Raw genomic sequence first — 21146 nt, forward strand, 5'->3', positions numbered from 1 at the left:
GCGCCACCCGTACTGAACACCCATCCGCCGCCTCACACCCTAGGAAGACACACGCCTCACATTTTCACATCACTTATGTCACCAAAATATACATTGTACTGTGGTGTGTTTACAATAAACCATTTTTTTACAACATCGTATTACATTTTCTTCCATCTTTCTTTTCAACATTATTATGAAACCTTTACAACAAATAGTCGTATTCCACGATTTATAAATAATACTACCTATTACGCATTTACATCCCGGGCAACGCCGGGTCTCTCAGCTAGTATATATATATACCACACACACCATACACACACACCATACACACACACCATCCACACACCATCCACACACCATCCACACACCATCCACACACCATCCACACACCATCCACACACCATCCACACACACACCACACACACACACATATATATATATATATATATATATATATATATATATATATATATATATATATATATATATATATATATATATATATATATATATATATATATATATATATATATATATATATATATATACACACACACACACACACCACACACACCACACACACCACACACCACACAACACACACACACTATACACACACACACTTTACACACACTATACACATACTATACACACACTACACACACCTACACATACACACATACACACACATACACACATACACACACATACACACACATACACACACACCACACACACACACACCACACACACACACACCACACACACACACACCACACACACACACACACACACCACACACATACACACCACACACATACACACCACACACATACACACCACACACATACACACCACACACACATATTTTTTTAATCTTTTTTTAATATTTAAAATAAATTACTCAAGGAAATGATCTGTTATTATATTGAGAGATTGAAAGCTATAAGAAAAATTATATTTACAGATTCTATTGTACTAATTTGTTTAACTGTAGTCAACAATATATATATTAATTATTTGTTAGTTGGCAGTGAGTTTAGCGATGGCATTTTTGCATCAGATTAGTGGAATCTTTTGCTTGCTTTGACTTTTCCTATACTTAATTAATGGAGTTTGCAAAGTGTTTTTTTCTGTTCTGACTATAGAAAACCCTTCCCCATACCTTCTTACTTCCCAAGTCCCTACCCACTGTCATCATAACATATCTATGACACACAACATGCCATAAGAAGTACTGGCTCGTGACTTTCTCCGATTTTCCCCTACATTACTAGGGTGGAGGGCGGTAGGCAGGCTTCTTGTGTTGTAAATGCCTACTTCAGTGAAGGGGCAAAAGGATCATGTGATATACAGGGAGAAAAGGGTATTGTAAAAAGGGAAAACATATCAACATTTGTGTTGTATTTGCCATAATCCTTTGTGATGTCCAGATGTCAAAAATAGGTTTGCACAGCCTGTGCATAAGCTGCATGTTGATAAACAATTGATGACGTATAGTCAGCAGGGAACGTAAAGCTTTTCTGTGCACATGACAATACTGTACGCTTGACACATGCTTATTGCCATTGTAATGTTTATGAAAGGTAATAAGTATTTTGTTTATTTTGTGACAGGAATACTTTACCACACCTTAAAGAACTGCTTGCTTCTTTCAGGAATGAATAGGACTGCGGAGGATCCTGACTGTTCACGGAAACACCGTCCAAAACTAGTCTGAGAATTACTCTAAATATATCCTATTTTTCACTGTCAAAGGTTCAGTCCATTACTTAGAGCAACCACATGCCTTACACACGCTGCCCAACACGATACATTAGAGGCAATATAAGCGGCACTTAAAATAAGCTTCCTTATTTGGTTTTAATATATGCAGCCTTTGATTCCCTTTATTGAAAATGAATTACCTAAGCTGCAGATCGATTAGTTCTCGCGTGATTGATCAGCAAAGATCCTGCTTCCCTGGGTTCACTAAATGGCTGTCTTTCAGTTTCAATCAATCCTTCAATCAGTTTAACAAAGCAGCTACAATGTATTCTTCTATTACTAAGGTAACATTATCTATTGCTACAGTTTGCAGCTCAAACTGCTGGGAACATTGGCAACAAATTATCATAAACAGGAAAGTGTTGCAAAGATTTTGCACTGCTGGGGAAGTGATGAAACCTGTTATAGAAATCAAAGGATGCTCTGTATATCAAAACTCATTAGCAATGGTATTGAGATTAATTAAAAAAACAAAAATTTAGTAAGTATGATCTAATATTAGACAACTGATTTATTGAAAAACCACATGTAGGATATTGCCTGGATTGCCCTTTTAACACCACACTGAGGGAATTATTGCTGTGGTTCCTTAGCCATTTCTAATGACAGAAGTGTTCTCATCTGCTATAAGCGAACGGTCAGTCCTACTAATCCATCAATACTTTCCAAAGTGTAGCAGGCCTCTCCTGTATATTATTAGATACATCCAGTTCATAATGTCCCAAGTTTCATTAACATTTCCTATAGCTGCATTTAAGAATGAGAACTGTAAGAGTAAGCACTGCTGAACCTGTTCTTTATATGCAAGGGTATATTTAAGATTATCCAGTAGCTAAAGATTACGGCTACCTTTGCAGACTTATCCATCGCCCATCCCAATAGAATATTTATAGACTGGAAATGTTCTTGGGGAAACAAAAGTTTGAGAACCGTGACTACGTCACTTTTCGTTCACGCAGAGCCTGTCGGTAACCATAAAATAGTTTAATAAATCAGAGCCCAAAAATAATAAATGCAGTTGTTATATATTTTAAAAGCGAAACAAAATTGTGTGAAAAATTCTGCTGGTGAAAATTAAGCAAATATAGTGTTTGTTATCTTTGTAAAAGTAGTTATATTTTCAATTACTACAATTTGTTTCCAGCAGCATTTCTGTTAAGTAAAATCTGTTTTAAAAACTGCCACACAGTATATTAAAACAAACCTCCGTCTACGGCAGTGTTTCCCAACTGCAGTCCTCAAGGATATCCCTGCTCCAGCACAGGTGGGTCAATCAGCGGCTCAGTCATATTTCCTTTTGGAAATATGATAAAGTATAAATCTATTCAGCTCCGGGTGACTTGGATTGGAATGAGAATATTTTTCAGCAGGAAAAATTATATACAGTATTCACTTTTTAATAAATTATAACTTATTTCTGTGTTCCACATAAATAGAGAGAGTTGGCCAGTCTGGTCTTAAGAGAAACATACATTTTAATTTTTTTTTAATTTATAAAGTTAATTTAAAAAGACCCCGTCTTTTCACACTTAGAAAACGGGCAGAAATAAGGTTCGGTGAAACGATCCTTCTGGGACAGATAAACAGGACTAAAATATGAAGTTAAAAAAAAAAATAGTGTACGCCGATCTTTGCAAATTTGTTTGGACTGGATCTTGATATCCTGAAAAATAGATGTGAATGTTTGTAATATAATGCTGTTTATGTATATCCTCACTTGCTCGCCATACCCAGAATTCCTTGTGCTTATGGCTTGTGAGTGAGTTCTGTTGACTTTACTATTACCTATACGGCTCTTCAATGTCAAGGTTTAGGGGCATGAATTATTGTTTTAAAGAGGGGAAATGTATTATACATTAAACAATATTAACCTTACAGTGCTTCAGTAAAATAAAATAATACAAGTAACACAGTTGAAGATACTAAATATCTACTCCACCTCGACTGGTGATGTAATGTAGATATTAGGACAGTGGTGCAATTAATTTACCTGTCCTCAAAATAGTGAATGTATGGGGAAATTATTGAAATATATTAAGATATAGAAAGTAACTGTCTGCTCTGCTTGATAATGGGTGTATTTTTATTGCTGTTGGTATATTTTTGATGAAATATTGCATTGTTTTGTATGTTTATTACAGATGTGCTTCATGTTTAAATTGCTGTGCTCTAACAATATGAAATATGGATATTTAGAGCTTTAAAATAAACAGACCTTTAGTTCTCCAAATTAAACGAGGCCGTTTGAGTGTGGGTACGTGTTATTTACTGCTGTGTTTTCAAGGTTGTTTTTTTCCCCAGAATATCAACAATGTTTAAATTTGGAAATCCATATGGGATCTGCTCTAACTATATACTGACAAAGGGATACAGTACTTTTACTGCTTGTGGCCATTGAAGACGTGGGGTAAATCTCATCAATCTAATAATTGTTCATTTTTATATGGAAGTGACAAATAGCAATGTTCTTGTTTTTTTTAAGGCAGGCGTACTCCACTCCAGACCTCCCCCCGACCCCCTGCTTCAGTACAGGTGGCTCAGAGGCGCATTCGAAGACTGAGCCTCTGATTGGTCCACCTGTGCTGAAGCAGGGACTGATTGAGCCACCTGTGCTGAAGCTGGGATATCCTAAAAACCTGACCCGTTGAGGGGCTTAAGGACTGGAGTTCAGCACCCCTGTTTTAAGGCATAATAGGGGTGACAGTTATCACCGATCAGGCTCCAATCTCTTATCAGAGCTTCATCAGTCCCCCCACCAATTAGTTCCTGCTTATAGTCGTCTGATTCCCTAGATTGAGCTGCAAAGCAGACTTTCTTAGACCATGGGGATTTATTCACATCACCTGTGTATAATATTAAAGGAACGGTCCCAGTGCAACGTTAAAAAAAAGAAAAGTAGGATTGAAGCAGGGGGTCTTGGGAAGGAGGGTGTCCCCAGAGCTGAACCCCCTGCTTCCCAAGATACTTAACTCCGTAGGGGGCGCTGGTATGTTGAAAGGTCCTGGTCAAACAGGCCAATCGGAAGCCGCTAGGGATGATGTCACTGCTTCCTATTGGCCCACATGACATGTGAGCTTTGAAGCCGCCAATACAAGAACTCCAGCCAGACCAGCCGGAGCTGCTACCGGCACCACCTCCGGGCGTAAGTATCTCCAGAAGCAGTGGGGTCCTTGAGCTGAAATTAACGGGGTTCAACTCTGGGGACCCCCTGCTTCAATCCTCTATTTGAGCTACTGCGAAAGGGTGGAAATTAAGAAGAGCGTTTGTAATTAAGATATTGAGGCCGTGTTATAAAAAGACTGACGGCCGTCTTCATTTTAATGGTCCGTAAAGTTGCGTTACACCTTATCTCTATTTAATAAATCTCAGCCTGAAATTTGGGGGGAAATATTCCTAAATGTCGCTGTAAAATATAATCCCAAAGTAACTCAGAGTGGTTCAATATTTAGGCCCAGATTACTAAACAAGTACTAAGCTTTAATGCACCTTAAAGGGGAAATTCTTCCTACTACCAAAGTCTACTAATGTTAAAATCTAAGTGACTTTTTCTAAACTAAAATCAGACACCTATAAATATTTGTAAATTGTTTGTACACATGGAGTATAGAGACTTGGGAGGGGTTTCATTTACTTAGGCTAAGAGGCAGCAGAATCTGCTGCGATCATTTCAGGACTGCTAGGGACTAAAGCATAAAATGCAGCAGTGTCAAAATATCAAACCTGACTGAGTTATAAAGCATTAAAAAAAAATACAATATAAGACGACTCATAAAATTGTTTTTACATCAATATTTGTCCGAAACATACGATGAAAGGAGCGTTTCACAACAAAAATAGCCAAGTGCAGTTAATATGTACAAGAAAAAGTGTAACTGTGAATGAAACTATCCTGATAAGGCCGTGATTATAGCGGTAGCATGCGCATGTGACATCATGCGCACCTGTCGCTCAACCCGATTTGTGTACATAGTGTTTGTGTGGCTGTGACATCACGTGAGTGGTTTGCCTTCATTGGCTGTACCCGCGCACGTGACCCGGCCGTCGTGCGACAAACTAAAAATTGTTTCTGGCCTAGAATCGCGCGCGTGGTCGAGCCACACTTCCACTATAATCGCGGCCGAAGTCTTTGGTGATTTTCAAGGGAACTTTACAGTAGTGTGTGACTGCCCTCTTTGGGCAGTATGTGGAATTGCACTATAAAAATATGGTCAGTGCTAACATTTTAGTTCTCTCACCTGATAGAGATGTTATGTCCCACAGCTTGTACTCCAGGGGTAGCCAACTCCATTCCTCAAGGGCCACCAACAGGCCAGGGTTTAAGGATATCCCTGCTTCAGCACAGGTGGCTCAATCAGTGGTTCAGCGACAATGACTGAGCCGCCTGTACTGAAGCAGGGATATCACTAATACCTGGGCTGTTAGTGGCCCTTAGGTAGTCCATAGGTATCACAAAAACACATTTCTTAATACATTTCCTTCTATATCTGATGAAACTGTCAGTTGCATGTGTGAACTGTGACTATCTACTAGTTTAGAGACAGGGGTCTGTGCATCAAGGCTGCAGTATTGTCTGCTCTCCTAGGAAACTTGTTAACCAAGTCTCTTACATCTGGTGCAGATCATTAACCAGAGACTTACATCACCTTAGAACAGGCCTGCACAACTCCAGTCCTCGAGGGCCACAAACAGGCCAGGTTTTCAGGATATCCCTACTTCAGCACAGCAGGCTCAATTAGTGGCTCAGTCATACCGAGCCACTAATTGAGCCTGCTGTGCTGAAGTAGGGATATCCTGAAAACCTGGCCTGTTTGTGGCCCTCGAGGACTGGAGTTGTGCAGGCCTGCCTTAGAACAAGTCAAATTAACAACGCCAGGAGGAAAAGAAATAAATATAAATATATATTTTTTATTTTGTTTTGACTGGATGGGAACCACGGGGTCTCCCTGAGATGACTCACACTTTTTCCAGCTCCGAAGACACCTCGGTTCCAGATACACTTGCCGGTGAAATACTTTACTTCCTTGTTTCCCGCTGGGATTTAGATTTACGCCCAACAGGAAGCCGCAAGGGGTGACATTGCGGCTCCCTATGGGCTAGCAGGACCTGCAACATTCCACAGCCTATTCTGTTTCCCCTGGAGGTGCAAAAACACAGCTAAATGTCTCAGGGGAAACAAGTGACACCGTGAGGGACATCCGGATAATGCTCAGGTACCATCCTGAAGAAAAAAAAATGGCGGGTAAAAAGAGAACATATGGGCGGGATTGCTACTTCAAGACTTACTCTAGTAAAGACGAAGTACAGCTAGCATAAATCAGTCTTCAAACACAACTGTAAGTGCAACAGATGCGTTTTATTTTACGCTCATTATGCTGAGTAACACAATAAGAAATAATAATCCCACGTTAACAGTGACAATCTTATTTTTACAGCGTGTACATCATTTACAGCCACAGAAACCACAAATATTTTTTTTTTTCTTCCAAGAGCTATTTCAGAAGTAAAACATTCTGATATATATATATATATATATATATATATATATATATATATATATATATATATATATATATATATATATATATATATATTCCTCAAGGAACCGATTCTCGCCTGGTGCAAAAAAACAAGATGAACATTATCTGAAACACAAGGGTCACAATCTCGCATGGAGTTAAAGAGGCAATCCCAGCAGTTTAATTTTTTTTTAATCTTTTGTTTTTGTTTTAATATACGCAGCCTTTGATTGCCTTTGTTGAAAACTAATTACCTAAGCTGCCAATCAATTCATTCTCCTGTTATCGATCAGCAAAGATCCTGATTCCCAGGGATCACTAAATGGCCGCCTTTCAGTTTCAATCAATCCTTCAGTCCATGTAACTCAGCAGCTATAATGTATTCTTATATTACTACGGTAACATTATCTATTTTTACAGTTTGCAGCTCAAACTGTTGGGAATATTAGCAACAAATGATCACAAACAGGAAAGTGTTGTAACTTGGGGAGGTGGGCTAAAACCTGCTATAGAAAACAAAGGATGCTCAGTGTATTAAAATTCATTAAACATGGCATTAAGAGTTGAATTTAAAAATGAAAAAAAGGTATTAAGTATTATCTCATACAGAACAGATTTATTTTTATATTTTAAACACATATGTAGGATATTGCTTGGATTGCCCCTTTAAAATATATTCTGTGAACAACTATATGCAAAGATGAAGCTACCAAAAAACATTAAAAAAAAAAAAAAAAAAGACACAAACATTAATGGACAGTTTTCTTTTGTCATTAAATAGCCCTAGACCATTGTATTGATTTGCTGCATGCGAACACAAAGCTTTAAAGGGATGCATATTTTTAAATGTATACACTGTAAACGGAAGATCCACAGTTCGTGTCCTAGTGGCAGCATTATGTTCTGATTAAATACTGTATAAATACTCACTTTACAGAATGGATGTTGATATAGATTTTAAGAATTCACAGACCACTGTATGCCAATTGAAATATTTCCGTTACCTGGTACAACTGGAGTTATATGACACCGACATTAGGCTTAATGACACAATATGTATTATCAGTTTAAAAATCTTCAGAACTATTCCTCACTGTAGCTAAGATGACAGAGTTGGGAAAAAGTGCTAAACCTGTCATCTGTATCTTTGTGTATGTGCGTGTGTATATATATACACACACACACACACACATTTTTAAAAGAAAAAGCCTTAGACCCATAGGTACAGTAAAACATTTGGCCTACTAAACAACATTCAACTGCATTAACAGATAAAAAGATAAATTATATACATATTTTTATTTATTCTAGCACCTTTACAACGTACTGTTTGACCTTATTATAATGCTCTTGTATTATGTATTAGTGTTAGCAGCTCGGAAACCCTCTTATAAGTACTTACTGGAACTATACTATTCAAGGAAACCATACTTTCCCAAAGAAATGTTAAAAACTGCCTTTTACCCAAGCAGACTGTTACTGAAATACAACTTTCAGGCACACCGTTAAAACTGAATAATGATCACTATCAACAGCCATCTGTTTTCCTTCAAAATTGCACAACTTTAGACCTGGTTACCATAGGAACAAACATTGAGTAAAACCTCTCTGTACTATTTGAAACTAATTCTGTCTTTTGATGAAATGGATAGGCACCTCCTTCCTGTTCAGCCCAGCGCGACGGGTCACAATTCTTGTAGGATGACGACTTGGTAAAAGATATTCAGACATTTTTCTGAACCCATTTATAGTGCTTTTAAATTTTGAAAAGGGCTAATGTATAGGATTATCTTCCAACCCCAGTACCTCTAAGACTTTTATACACAGAATGTTATGATCTACTGTAATACAGAAGTAGCCGACACCAGTCCTCCAGGGCCACAAACAGATCAGGTTTTCAGGATATCCCTTGTTCAGCAAAGGTGGCAAAATGAGTGGCTCGATCTTCGACTGAGCCACTGATTCAGCCACCTGCGCTGAAGCAGGATTATCCTGAAAAGCTGACCTGCTGGTGGCTCTTCAGGACTGGAGTTGGCCACCCCTGCTCTAATATCAAGCATTGAAACCAGGAGAACAGCTCATGACATCTCCACACCCCCAAAACAGCAGCACATCACCGCATGTTTCACCCCAATATCGCACATTATATAACGGCCTCTTTATGATGCCTCAATATATGCTGATTCTTTTCAGATGGCCTACGGAATCCCTTTTTGCAATAGTCACACCTGTGTGGGTAGTCTTTCGTGTGTATTGATATGACGTGCCTTTTGAACCCAGACGCATCTGTAGTGCTGTATTCACAATACTGACATTGATATACCTTCTTCCCGCTGTGAGTTTTCATGTGCTTCTTGAGCTCAGGCTGAAGCCTGAACCCTCGCTTGCATTTTTTGCATTTGAAAGGCAAGTCCTTGGTGTGAAGTGAGAGTATATGCCCACTGAGTATAAACGGGTCTGATGTCTTAAAGTCACAGTGTCTGCACAGATGTATCTTTTTGCCTTTGTGCGTCTCGCTGTGCTTCTTTAGCTCTGAAGGACGATGGAATCCTTTCTCGCACACATCGCACTTGTGGGGGAATTCCTTTGTGTGAACAGAAATGATGTGCCGTTTGAGGTCACTCGAGTTGGTACTCTTGTGGTCACAGTGGGGGCACTGGTGAGTTTTGTGACCTTGAAATAGCTCTGTGTGCCGCAGAAGTTCCTTCTCATCCGTGAATGCTTGGGGACATTGTTCACACTTAAACGGCAAGTCTGTGCCATGCCTGCTTTTAATGTGTGTTTTTAAGTTGGACTGATCAGCACACCTGAATTCACAGAAATGGCACAAGTATGGCTTTTCCCCTGTGTGCGTCCTCATGTGTTTCTTTAGCTCTGACGGATGCCGGAAACCTTTACCACATTCAACACACACATGGGGAAAGTTTTTACTATGGACGGCAAGCAGATGCCGATTCAGCAGTCCCTGCTCTGCTGTCTCATAGTCACAGTATTTGCATTTGTGTAGTTTAGGCTCCTTGTCTCTCAGTATCAATTTATTCGAGCTCAGCGGACTGGCTTCTCTGTATCGCCTTGTGTATTCTGTAAACTCGTGGGATTTATCCACTTTGCTGATGAGTTTATGGCTTTCCAGATGATTGTGGAAGCTTACTTTCTTGTTGGTTGTAAAATCACAGTCTGTGCATTGGTACTTCTTCTTTATCATGTGATCTGGGTGATTCTTCATGTGTCTTTTTAAGAAACCTCTGGATTTAAACTTTTTGCCGCAGATGTGACATGGATATACAGTTAACGGCTGTCCGTCGGGGCCAATTATGACAGCTGTGTGATAAATAAAACAAAAACAAAACCAGTGAGAAGTATTTAATATGCTTTGCAGCAAACAGAAATCCCACTGGTGAGCACATTCACTGCTTTCCCCGGTATCTCTCAGCATACAGCGTGCTTCCACTGCAGCCCGGGATTCTGGGTAATGACATGCAAATGAGCACTCAGTGTGTCACCTTTTACTTCATGTCCATTTTAACACGGACCCCTATAAGCTTATACCTGCTGTATTACACAGCTTTTCAGCACAGCCTGGATGAAACAAGTGCAGAGCCAGTAACCCTAATCACTGACAGCTTTTCAACCTTTTGGATCTCATCGGTGTGAGGCTGCGTATACTGGCTTTGCAATGTGAAGCTGGGATAGGTTTCAACCACACAACATAGAAGTTAAGGTGAGTAAACAATGACACAAACCCATGTAATATGCTTCAGAAAGAGTTCTAAGATGAGACTATTTCTGATCCGCCATGTGACTTTCACACTGGCCGCCGTGAGGCATGTATCCCGCCTACTGTAATGTTCTCTTTGGCATAGAAAAACTAAAATGTTGATTTTCAAATAATCATAATTCTTAGAGATATTAGAAAGATCGCTGAGTAGTAACAGAAATAGAAATATAAAAAGCTGCCTTTGTTCTGGAGAAATATTGAAGGCTGACAAATGTGAGCCTTGATCCAGCTATTTAATATGTAAAGACAATTGTACTCTTCAGTAGACGAGTTGGCTGCGTTTTGCTTGGTTACCTGTTTGCCACTGCCTTGCATCCCCTCTCCTCTTCCTCTTTTGTTTAAGTGCTCTGTTTGTAGTAATACTGTCGCAGATCTGTAGGTACTGGGTTGCTGTACCATTTTTGTTTTCTAGCCTGGATTCAATGTTATTTGCTGTGGGGAAGGGGGGGGGGGGGGGGAAATACCAAACAAAATCAACACTTATATACATATAACTTTGGGTTTACCACAAATACTGTTTTAATTACCATGTATAGTTAATATTTACCCTTAATTTATAGATCACTAGCGGAATTACCCAGCATTACCAGGTGGCGGTCCAAATTAGGGAGAGTTCAAAATATTTTTATACAATATATATATATGTGTGTGTGTATATTTATACGATGCTATGGGCCAAACATACCAAAACCCCACCTACACTATTCCTTTTCATCATATTAGATAGCATGCCAAGTTTGGAGGCTCTAGGATGAAGCATGTTGATTTGTATAGCCAAACAAGCTTTCTGAATTATAGTATAGATAATGCAAATTATGGGGGGAGGGGGGAGGTGTGTGTCTGTGTGTCTGTCTATGAATGTATGTATGTATATGTATGTATGTATATGTATGTATGTGTGTATATGTATAATAAATTATTCAAAATTGAAGTATGTGGCAAATAAAAAAAAATTAAATGAACATACAATACTTGACAGCATACCAGTTTCTTGCCAATCTCCATACTTTCTTGGGAGTTCTCTGTCCTCTCCTATGGGAAAGACACAAATAACACATTAAAAACATATGTGGTATTTCTTCATTTTAATTTGTAGTTTTAATTTAAAACATATATTTCTCCATACTGTTTGTATAAAATCCCAACTCGATGTGTCATTTGTCCAAAACTAGTCCCAGAAAACTGTGCATCATAAACATTAAACACAATATGTTTATATATATTGTTGAAATGTGTATATACAAATGTCAGTAAATATATTTGTTTCTTGGTACATTTTTACTAATGCAATACACAAATAAAAGTACTTTATGGGTGGAGCTTATATGTACATTTGGCTGAACGGGAAATTAGCATCGACCCTGTGCTCTCTGCCTGAAAAACTAACCTGTCCCATGACCCCCAAAAATAAAAATGTAAAGCCTTTTTTCATTGGGTAATTCATTAATGTTATCACATAAAAAAGGGGTGCTCAACTCTAATCCTCAAGGGCCACCAACAGGTCAGGTTTTCAGGATATCCCTGCTTCAGCAGAGGTGGCTCCGTCAACAACTGAAGCATTGATTGAGCCACCTATGCTGAAGCAAGAATTTCCTGAAAACCTGACCTGATTGGAGATGAGCGCCCCTGCTGTAGAGCTTCTTCTACAATGACAGGAAAGCTTGTGACTATTGGCTGTGTGTGTGTGTGTGTGTGTGTGTGTGTGTGTGTGTGTGTGTGTGTGTGTGTGTGTGTGTGTGTGTGTGTGTGTGTGTGTGTGTGTGTGTGTGTGTGTGTGTGTGTGTATGCAGACCTATCTACATTGGAGAGCTACAAGTTACCAACTTTCTGTATAATTACACAGCATAGTATCTTTTTTTGGGGTGGGGGAGGGAGTACTGTTCTTTAAATACTTGAACACAAATTGATACTTAATATTGTATTGCTTTTATTGTTAAAGCAGATGTCTCAAGCATAAATAGATAATAGATAGTGAATGCATTTTTAGTGTAACATTTACTTGCATTACCAAAAACAATAGCATTCTGCTTCAAGACTGTATATACTTTGTGTTCCTCAACTTCTTCCGTTATGACCGGTTCTAGATATAATACACAAAGTGCTTTGTCAACTTCCATGCCGACATCACAGATCATCTCTGTCAATTTCTGTAAGTAATGCAACTGTTCAATATATGTGACCATTGCAGAATGTACTACTTTGTTAAACAAAACTAAAAAATAATCAGAAACTGGCGAGACAGAGTGAAAGATGTCCATTACACATCATTTCTTTTTGGGTACAAACAGACAAACTGTTTAAAGTTCCCTAGATAACATTTAGGTAAATTAGTGACATTATGAAGCATTTTCACTACAGAAGTTGAGATGAAGAAGCTTGTGTTGGGTTCTTTGTATCTAGTTATAACTAACCAATTTACAGAACGTGACTTGTAACCTTTCTGTGCTACCCATGTATCCTGCACACATCTCCATATGTGGTTATTTAATTTACTCTGTCCTTTCTCTAGTTTTGCCTCATAAAGGATACCTGGCTGCAAAATGAATTAAAGAGGTTCCACTTCTGTGCTTTCATGCGGGAGTAAGTTGTATCCGACTTCCATGTGCTGTGCAAGCTCCCAAAGATAAAGGAGCAATGTGTCTATTCCGCATCATGCTAGAAATCAAACGGATCAACATTAATTGTACGGGCAAAGATGCTGAGGTTGAGATATAACGACATCGAGAAGTGATGGCGGGGTTATCCTTTGGCTGTTGGCTGAGTGATACTTTTTTTCAAACTAGCATTCTTGCCATATTGGGTCCTTGCCATCACTGGGATTGACGCTTATCAATTTAACGTTGAACAGCAGCAGGTCTATATCATTTTTATGAAATAGTTATGATATATAAAAACATTCTGTATGATTGCAGCTAAAGTTTGAATTACCATATGCAGCAGCCCACGCCACAGGAACAAATGTTTTGCTTATGCTGGAATCTTCCGTTTGGGTGTCTGGAAGAGAAGCCGCTTCTTCTTCTCCTACTATGACTTCCATGTAAACTTCATCTGCTATTTCAGCACAACCTTACATGAAATGGACAAAATGCAATTCTATGAGCCATAAAGCTTGTGACAAATTGCCTCCATAAAATAGCAGCGGTGACTTATGAATAAACATTTATTTTTTTTTACCAATATCTTCATCTTCTTGAGAGGAATCCTTAACAGCCATATAAACCATCTTCTCTCTCTGCATTCGGCCAAGGCTACTTTGTTCAATTACACCGGCGACTGCATGCCCGTTGTGAAAGTCACTTTCTGTGACAATTTCTGTACCACCTTGATGCAAAGTACACCAGATAAAGACATTTAACACATACACAATACATTCCTAACGACAACACAGATTCACAAAGTCTACACACCATAAGGCAGGGGCGGCCAACACCAGTCCTCAAGGGGCCACCACCAGGTCACGGTTTCAGGATATCCCTGCTTCAGCATAGGTGGTGCAGTCTTTGACTGAGCCACCTGTGCTGAAGTGGGGATATCCTGAAAACCTGACCTGTTGGTGGCCCTTGAGGACTGGAGTTGGCCACACCTGCCATAAGCTCATAAAGCTAAAGTAAGAACAAAACCCTCCAAAATTGTTGGTCCCAAGCAGACAAGGGAACAAAATGCAACAATATACTTAAAGCAGCAATCCCGCTCGGGAACGTCTTTCTATCCAACCTGAACCGAGGTTCCACTCCGACTCCTGAGATATTTGTATTTTTTGTGTCTGCCCAATTTCTCATTTAAAAAACATACAAACATGGCAGCAGCGGTCACCACTAGATAGCCACAACATCTCCCCGATGACGTACCGGCTTTTCTTATTGACCACGGGCGTGAACCCCGACCCCAGGCCAATTTGCTTGTTGGCTCCTGGGTTCGCCCCTTTGGAACTGGGGAGGTGGGGGGGTTCGCTGAACCCTTTATAGGTATAATTAATGAAAAATAAATGAGTAGGAGGGATTGCTCCTTTAATACATTTGGCATGTCTTCGTTGTTTGCTTTTCCTTCAGTGGAAACACGTGCACATCCAGTTTAGCGATGTTGAAAACAAACCAGATGCAAAAAAGGTTGTATACCACAAACTGCGTGTTTAAAATGAACAAGCCACAGAGAATGAATATGCTAAACAGAAGGACCACGATTTGTTTTCACAATTGAACAAAAATGGATATTTTCTTTGTGTCATTAATATTTGTGCTTTTGAGATTTGCTGAGCAGTATACTTCATACATACCTATTTCCACATCATCCTCTGCTTCAGCTTTGAATATGTAAACTTTAATCACATCGGAACCATAACCATCCTCTTTAGACACATCGACATGAGAAACCTCTGTGCCAATTTTTAGTGCAGTGTTGTCAATATGTTCTAACTTCTCCCCGACATCGTCTACTGCATGAAAAACACATTTAATAAATGGGAAAGTGAAAGATGGCACAATACTGTACTTTGTACAGACCATGCTGCCTGTATTGCCAAGCATTACAAACCTCTTCAACAGAAAAGCAATTGCGGAGATGGCCATCTGGTTGTAATCTGTTTTCTTTCTTTACCATCACTATATGATGCTGTAAATAAGAATGTGGATTAAAGCGCATTTATATTCCGCTTTACCACAACAGCACTGAAGAAAAGCCTAGATGCTGGCGCCTATGGATATTGAAAACCCATCTGCGTCTTCAGTGGCACAGGGTCCCATATAGATTTTATAACCTAACTGCAGTACTGCTTAATGAATCTTTTTCACGGGGCATAGTAGTTTTCTGGTTGTTACAATACACCTGAAGTACTTATTTTGCTTATATCCATGTATCAAATTATAATGCATGTAAGAGTTGAGGGACTAACATATTACAGTATGTTGAAGGCGTATCACAAACGTAGAACAGTTTCTAATTTCAATATTGATCTGTTTAATCGCTCATCTAAATTAAGAACCTTGAGTCATAAACCAATTGCATGGCTGCTTTATGACGATGGTTAAGGTTTACTGAAGGTCTCAAATATCTATTTCTATTTGTTTTTTCTTTATAAGCAAATATGGAATTCTGAAAGTACTGGCAGAGCAATGGGAACTGGCCAGGGCAGACAATGAACAGGTAAATGTCTTGCACCAAAGCAACAACCTCACCTTTCATTGGTAAGGTGGCTGTAATGATGTCCTGGCATGTGACATAAATGCAAACGAATGATTATTGCTTGAATAACACACATTCCTATGCTTTCAAGATGTTTTGTAAGAGAACCACTGTGGATAAATGTTCGACATTTCCAGTTAAGTGTTTTGAAATCTGTTGACATCCTTAGTCACTTACTACATATGTTAATAGACTTGTTCAGTGTCATTGACCAGCAGTTGTCTGATACCATGGGGTCCATGTTTGCTAACCCTTTTACTTTCTGCCAAGTGACACAGGAGCAAAGCAGAAACCATCCCAAAATAAAAGTAACACGGATAGTCTTGATTTAATTAGAACAGGGGTAACCAACTCCAGACCTCAAGGGCCACCAACAGGTCAGGTTTTCAGGATATCTTTGATTCAGCACAGGTGGTGCAGTCTTCGACTCAGCCACTGATTGAGCCACCTGTGCTGAAGCAGGGATATCCTGAACACCGACCTGTTGGTGGCCCTTGAGGACTGGAGTTGGCTACCCCTGGACTAGAAAGACAAATGACCCATCTCAAGAGCCATAAGACATTTGGGGCTGTGACAATGCTAAATCACCATTATGAGCAACCGACTTTTACTCCTCTTGTTTAAGGGAATATATAACATGATATCCTCAGCTAGTTTAAAAAGCTTTTGTATTGACCAAACACTGAAGGGTGGTGGAAAAAATTACTCATGGGCATTTATCTTTCGTGATCTTAGACCTGGATTTAGAAAACTGGTCAAGTCTCACTCTCTCCAAGATGAGGAATGCAAGTTGAAGGAGCCTGAAATTAAAACGTGGGCTCTCCAGTTTTGAAGCCCTCATCGAAAAACAAAGTTAACAAAAACAATAGCACTATTTAGAAATAATGTTCATCAAAGATAAGATATTGAGCCAAATTAATCCTTCAGTTTATTGTCTTAAAATTATGATTAAATACACATTTAAAAAAAAAGAGGGGGGGAAGCTATCCCTATTTCTTTTTAAATACATTTGATGCACATTTCAAATGTCTACTTGACTTACAAGATATCATCAGGTAATCTTCAGAAGTGCTCTTTACATCGTCGTCGTCGTCATCGTCGTCATCATCGTCTTCCGTTTTTATGGTAACGGTGGAACCTGGATCTGTGCTGGATGCTTGAATAACAGCATCTGTATCACAACTAGCTACAAGAATCTCTTCTGAAACCATTGTGGGTGTGTGAGATCCACACACAGAGCCCTGGACGACATGTTCCAAATGCCCATCTGCGCCTGTGACCAGGTCGGCCACAAACACTTGGTCAGGAACTGTGATTGTTTCTGTTATGTCAGATTCCAAAACATGATCGCTATTGTCCAAAGCTTCCTCAATGGCGACATCAGTTTCCAGCACAGATTCAGGAGCAATAACACTTTCGGTAATTACATCAGCCTCTGTGATAATATCGGGTCCTTGGACAACTTCACCTGATAGTTCATGTTCCAAAGTTATTTCATCATCTGTGATCACATCAGAAACTAAAACCGCTTCAGGAACAGATAGTATTATATGGTCTCCATCGATGTGAGCTGTGCCAGCCATCCCAGTCACTTTGTATAAATACAAAACAAGACCAGTAAGGTTTAAACATTGTGCTTTGGAATAAAGACTTCTATATATGCCACCTATTCATATTTACAATTGATAAGTTACATTTGACAATTCATCTCAAAATAATAGTCAAATGTGGTATAATGAATTGTTACTTATAGTTTAATAAACAAACGTGTGTTTATGAAATGTTGTTACTTATTTGAGACAATCCATTGTAAAATCACTGTAACCAGCATTTGTAAATGACCCTTGTGTGGGACACGGTTTCATGAACCAACGTTGCAGTCACAGGCTAAAGTAAAAATGGGAAACTATATATAGATCATTGAGTTGATTGCTGCTTTACTACAGCACTGAACATTTTAAAGCTGTACAATTACACAACAAAATACTGGCAATTTGTTAAAGAAAAAAACATTTAAGAAAGTAAGTAGGAGTAATTATCTAATTGTTAAACAAGATAATCCTCACAACTGTCCGCGAAACACCCACTATTTACTACTGTTACATAAGTATGGCGGCTATAACTGTAATTCATGAATTTGCAAGGATTGTCATGAACTTTTATTCCCACTAAATAATTCTGTTATAAATACTAAAAAAATATGGAGAGAATGTTTTACCAAAGTCCTGCATTATCACAGTATGGGGCATTTTGGACTCCTGTGCCTGCAGTTCTAGGCCTCCGCCACCAAGGTCCATAGTTAGCCCCAATCATTAAAAAAAGCAAAACCTGTAAAAAAAAAAGAAAAATACACTTTATTGAAATTCCTACTTACAAAATATCAGCTAATTGTCTAGAACAGGGCTAGCCAAACTCCAGTCCTCAACAGGTCAGGTTTTCAGAATATCCCTGCTTCAGCACTGATTGAACCAACTGTGCTGAAGCAGCGATATCCTGAAAACCCTGACCTGTTGGTGGCCCTTTCAGATTGGAGTTGGCTAACCCTGGTGGTCTAGAATGTTCTTAAATCAGCAATTTGTGTTGGTAGTGTACCTTTTTAAATTACCAGCCCTACTGTTGGTATATTCAATCTCTCTCACTCCTAAAATACGGATGATCAAAACTAAATCTCTATAATGTATTGAAGAAACCACAGAAGCCAAAACAAAAAGATATTTAAAAAAATTAATGCATAAATAAAAATGCCTTAAAATGTCGGATTCTTTGGAAAAAAAAGAATCATGCATCTTAATACAAGTGTTGCTCTAAATGAATTAAATATTTCTTGTAATGATCTGTTGTGTTTTGGTCTAGTATAAAAGACGCTTTCATTTGCCCAGCTAATGGAAACCTCCATATAATCACCTCGGCAAAGAGAATTTACATGGCAGGAGAATTGGCAAAAACCCCAATGGATTTTAAAACATCATAGAATAGGAGGATTGGATGTGGTCAGGCCACAAATGGGAGGTGAAAGCTATTTAGTCTGCAAATTGCAAATGTTGGAATAGCCCATACTTATTGTTACTCACTGTTTGCTATTTATGCTTATGTAACAACCTCTCAATTGCGCGCCATCTGCATACATGCCGTTAGCTTACGTGAGATAATGGAGGCAAATGAAAAGAATAAATAACACATATACAGTAAAAGCTGTGTTATCTGGCATTTTACCAACCGGTAAGCTTTAGTATCCAGAATTTCTGATATCGCTATACAAATTTTCAATGTAGTAACCGGAAACCGCGCCAAAGCTACCTGGCACCTCCAGATCACTCCGAGTGTCTCCCAGTGCAGTTGGATGTTCGACAGGATTACAATTTGTTGGTGAGTACCACCGGTATACTATTTTATACTTTATAAGTACGGTATGGTATGACACTTCGTTAACATGAATTTGTGCTTATCTGGCACCTCCCATATCCGGGACATGCCGGATAACACAGATTTTGCTGTATAATAGTCCAAAACCAAGGGCAGAAAAAAAACAACCGTTCCTCTTGAATGGTTAACAAATGCTTTCAGGGGCTCTTTGTTTTTGGAAAGTGGGATAAACACACTGCTGTGTGCTTACAGGCATCTCTATACATTTTTTTAAATTTTATTTCCTCACCGCATTTTAAAGAAAACCGAAGCAAAGACGTCAAAATCTTCAGAGCATCTTAGTTTTCTTACCCATCACAATTGCCCTTTAACTAAAACTATCAACCCACAATGGTATAAAATCCCTACACAAAACCTGTTTTTTTATTGGTCTTAAATGCATTAGGGGTAAAGAGAGTGCATCAACGGTTATAATTTAAGAGTCCCAAAGATGCTTTCTGTTATACAATAATAAGGCTGGTGAACCTATGCAATAATGCTCAGTATTACGGCCTGTATATTTATTTTCAGTGAAGAGGGACCCCAAAGCGATTCTCAAGCTTTATTTTTTATTTATTTATTTTTAAAGAAAACAAGTTTCCATTATTTTTTTTCTAATAACTTTATTTTTCCAATTATACAAATTCACAGTGTTCACATGTAGCGACAGATGATTTTTTAAAAATAGTATTAATATCGTGAACAATATTGTATCAGATGGAAACATATAGGGAAAAAAAGGGGGGGGGAATAAAAAAGGGAGGGTCAACAGGGGAGGGGGAAAGAGTCACCACTTACATCAAAAAGGTAAATATATTGTAGATCTTTAGTGTATTAAGACCACGTATTGTTCCAATTGAAAATTAAACACAGAATATTACCTAATCCTTGCGACTTTTGTCTTTATTTTTAGGCGGATACCAATCTTTATATTAAAATAGGGTCCCAAATTTTCTGGAAATTAGACATAGTATCCTCAAGGTAGCTAGTTAGATTTTCCATGAGCATAACAAGGGACAATTGTTCTCTGACCTTTTTATATGTGGGGTGATTGGGCTGCCTCCAACATCTTGCGACCAGACATCTGGTAGCATTAAGAATATGCACAATTAATTTGGAGTCAGTTTTGTTCACACCTTCTAATAGCTAGTTTAGAAGCAGAAATCATGGGTCTCTTGGTATTTTGACCCCAGTGGTATCCAGCATAAACTTAAATGTCTTCTCCCAGAGAGGCTGGATCTTAGGACAGTCTAGCCATATATGGGACAGGGATCCTCTCTGTCCACAATCTCTCCAACACAGTGGGTGGATATTTGGGTCAAATAGATTTAGTTTGATCGGTGTTTTGTACCATCTATAAAGTAGTTTATAGGAGTTCTCTTTTATCAAGATACACGTGAAAGCTTTGGCCACAGCTTCCCAGATGTCCTCCCAGTCTTCCCACTCCAGCTCTTCCCTTTCCCAGGCCAACATATATTTATCTTTTTCTAGTAGGGTGCCCAATGTATCCAGATAATAGT

The 21146-nt window shown here is 38.8% G+C and overlaps 2 protein-coding genes across 12 annotated transcripts in view; one reads left to right on the plus strand and one right to left on the minus strand.

Moving 5' to 3' along the window:
• Positions 1-3423, plus strand: part of POF1B (POF1B actin binding protein) — a 67769-nt gene extending 64346 nt beyond the window's left edge. For 6 of the 7 annotated variants that reach the window (XM_075572855.1, XM_075572858.1, XM_075572859.1 and 3 more), the window contains one exon: positions 1602-3423. In XM_075572855.1, the coding sequence (XP_075428970.1) occupies positions 1602-1622 (21 nt within the window). In that variant the 3' untranslated portion in view covers positions 1623-3423. The remainder of the gene's footprint in view (positions 1-1601) is intronic. The other variant, XM_075572856.1, reaches the window with a different exon arrangement.
• A 3661-nt stretch (positions 3424-7084) lies between these two features.
• ZNF711 (zinc finger protein 711) overlaps positions 7085-21146 on the minus strand; it is a 30389-nt gene continuing 16327 nt past the window's right edge. For 2 of the 5 annotated variants that reach the window (XM_075572864.1, XM_075572863.1), the window contains exons 2-10: positions 18443-18552; positions 17267-17815; positions 15320-15478; positions 14221-14367; positions 13975-14112; positions 13055-13126; positions 12031-12078; positions 11341-11478; positions 7085-10589 (exon numbers count right to left, since the gene is read on the minus strand). In XM_075572864.1, the coding sequence (XP_075428979.1) occupies positions 9412-10589; positions 11341-11478; positions 12031-12078; positions 13055-13126; positions 13975-14112; positions 14221-14367; positions 15320-15478; positions 17267-17815; positions 18443-18521 (2508 nt within the window). In that variant the 5' untranslated portion in view covers positions 18522-18552 and the 3' untranslated portion in view covers positions 7085-9411. The remainder of the gene's footprint in view (positions 10590-11340; positions 11479-12030; positions 12079-13054; positions 13127-13974; positions 14113-14220; positions 14368-15319; positions 15479-17266; positions 17816-18442; positions 18553-21146) is intronic. The other 3 variants (XM_075572865.1, XM_075572868.1, XM_075572866.1) reach the window with 3 other exon arrangements.

Source organism: Ascaphus truei, chromosome 16 (genome assembly GCF_040206685.1).
Source record: "Ascaphus truei isolate aAscTru1 chromosome 16, aAscTru1.hap1, whole genome shotgun sequence".
Taxonomy (NCBI): Eukaryota; Metazoa; Chordata; class Amphibia; order Anura; family Ascaphidae; genus Ascaphus; species Ascaphus truei.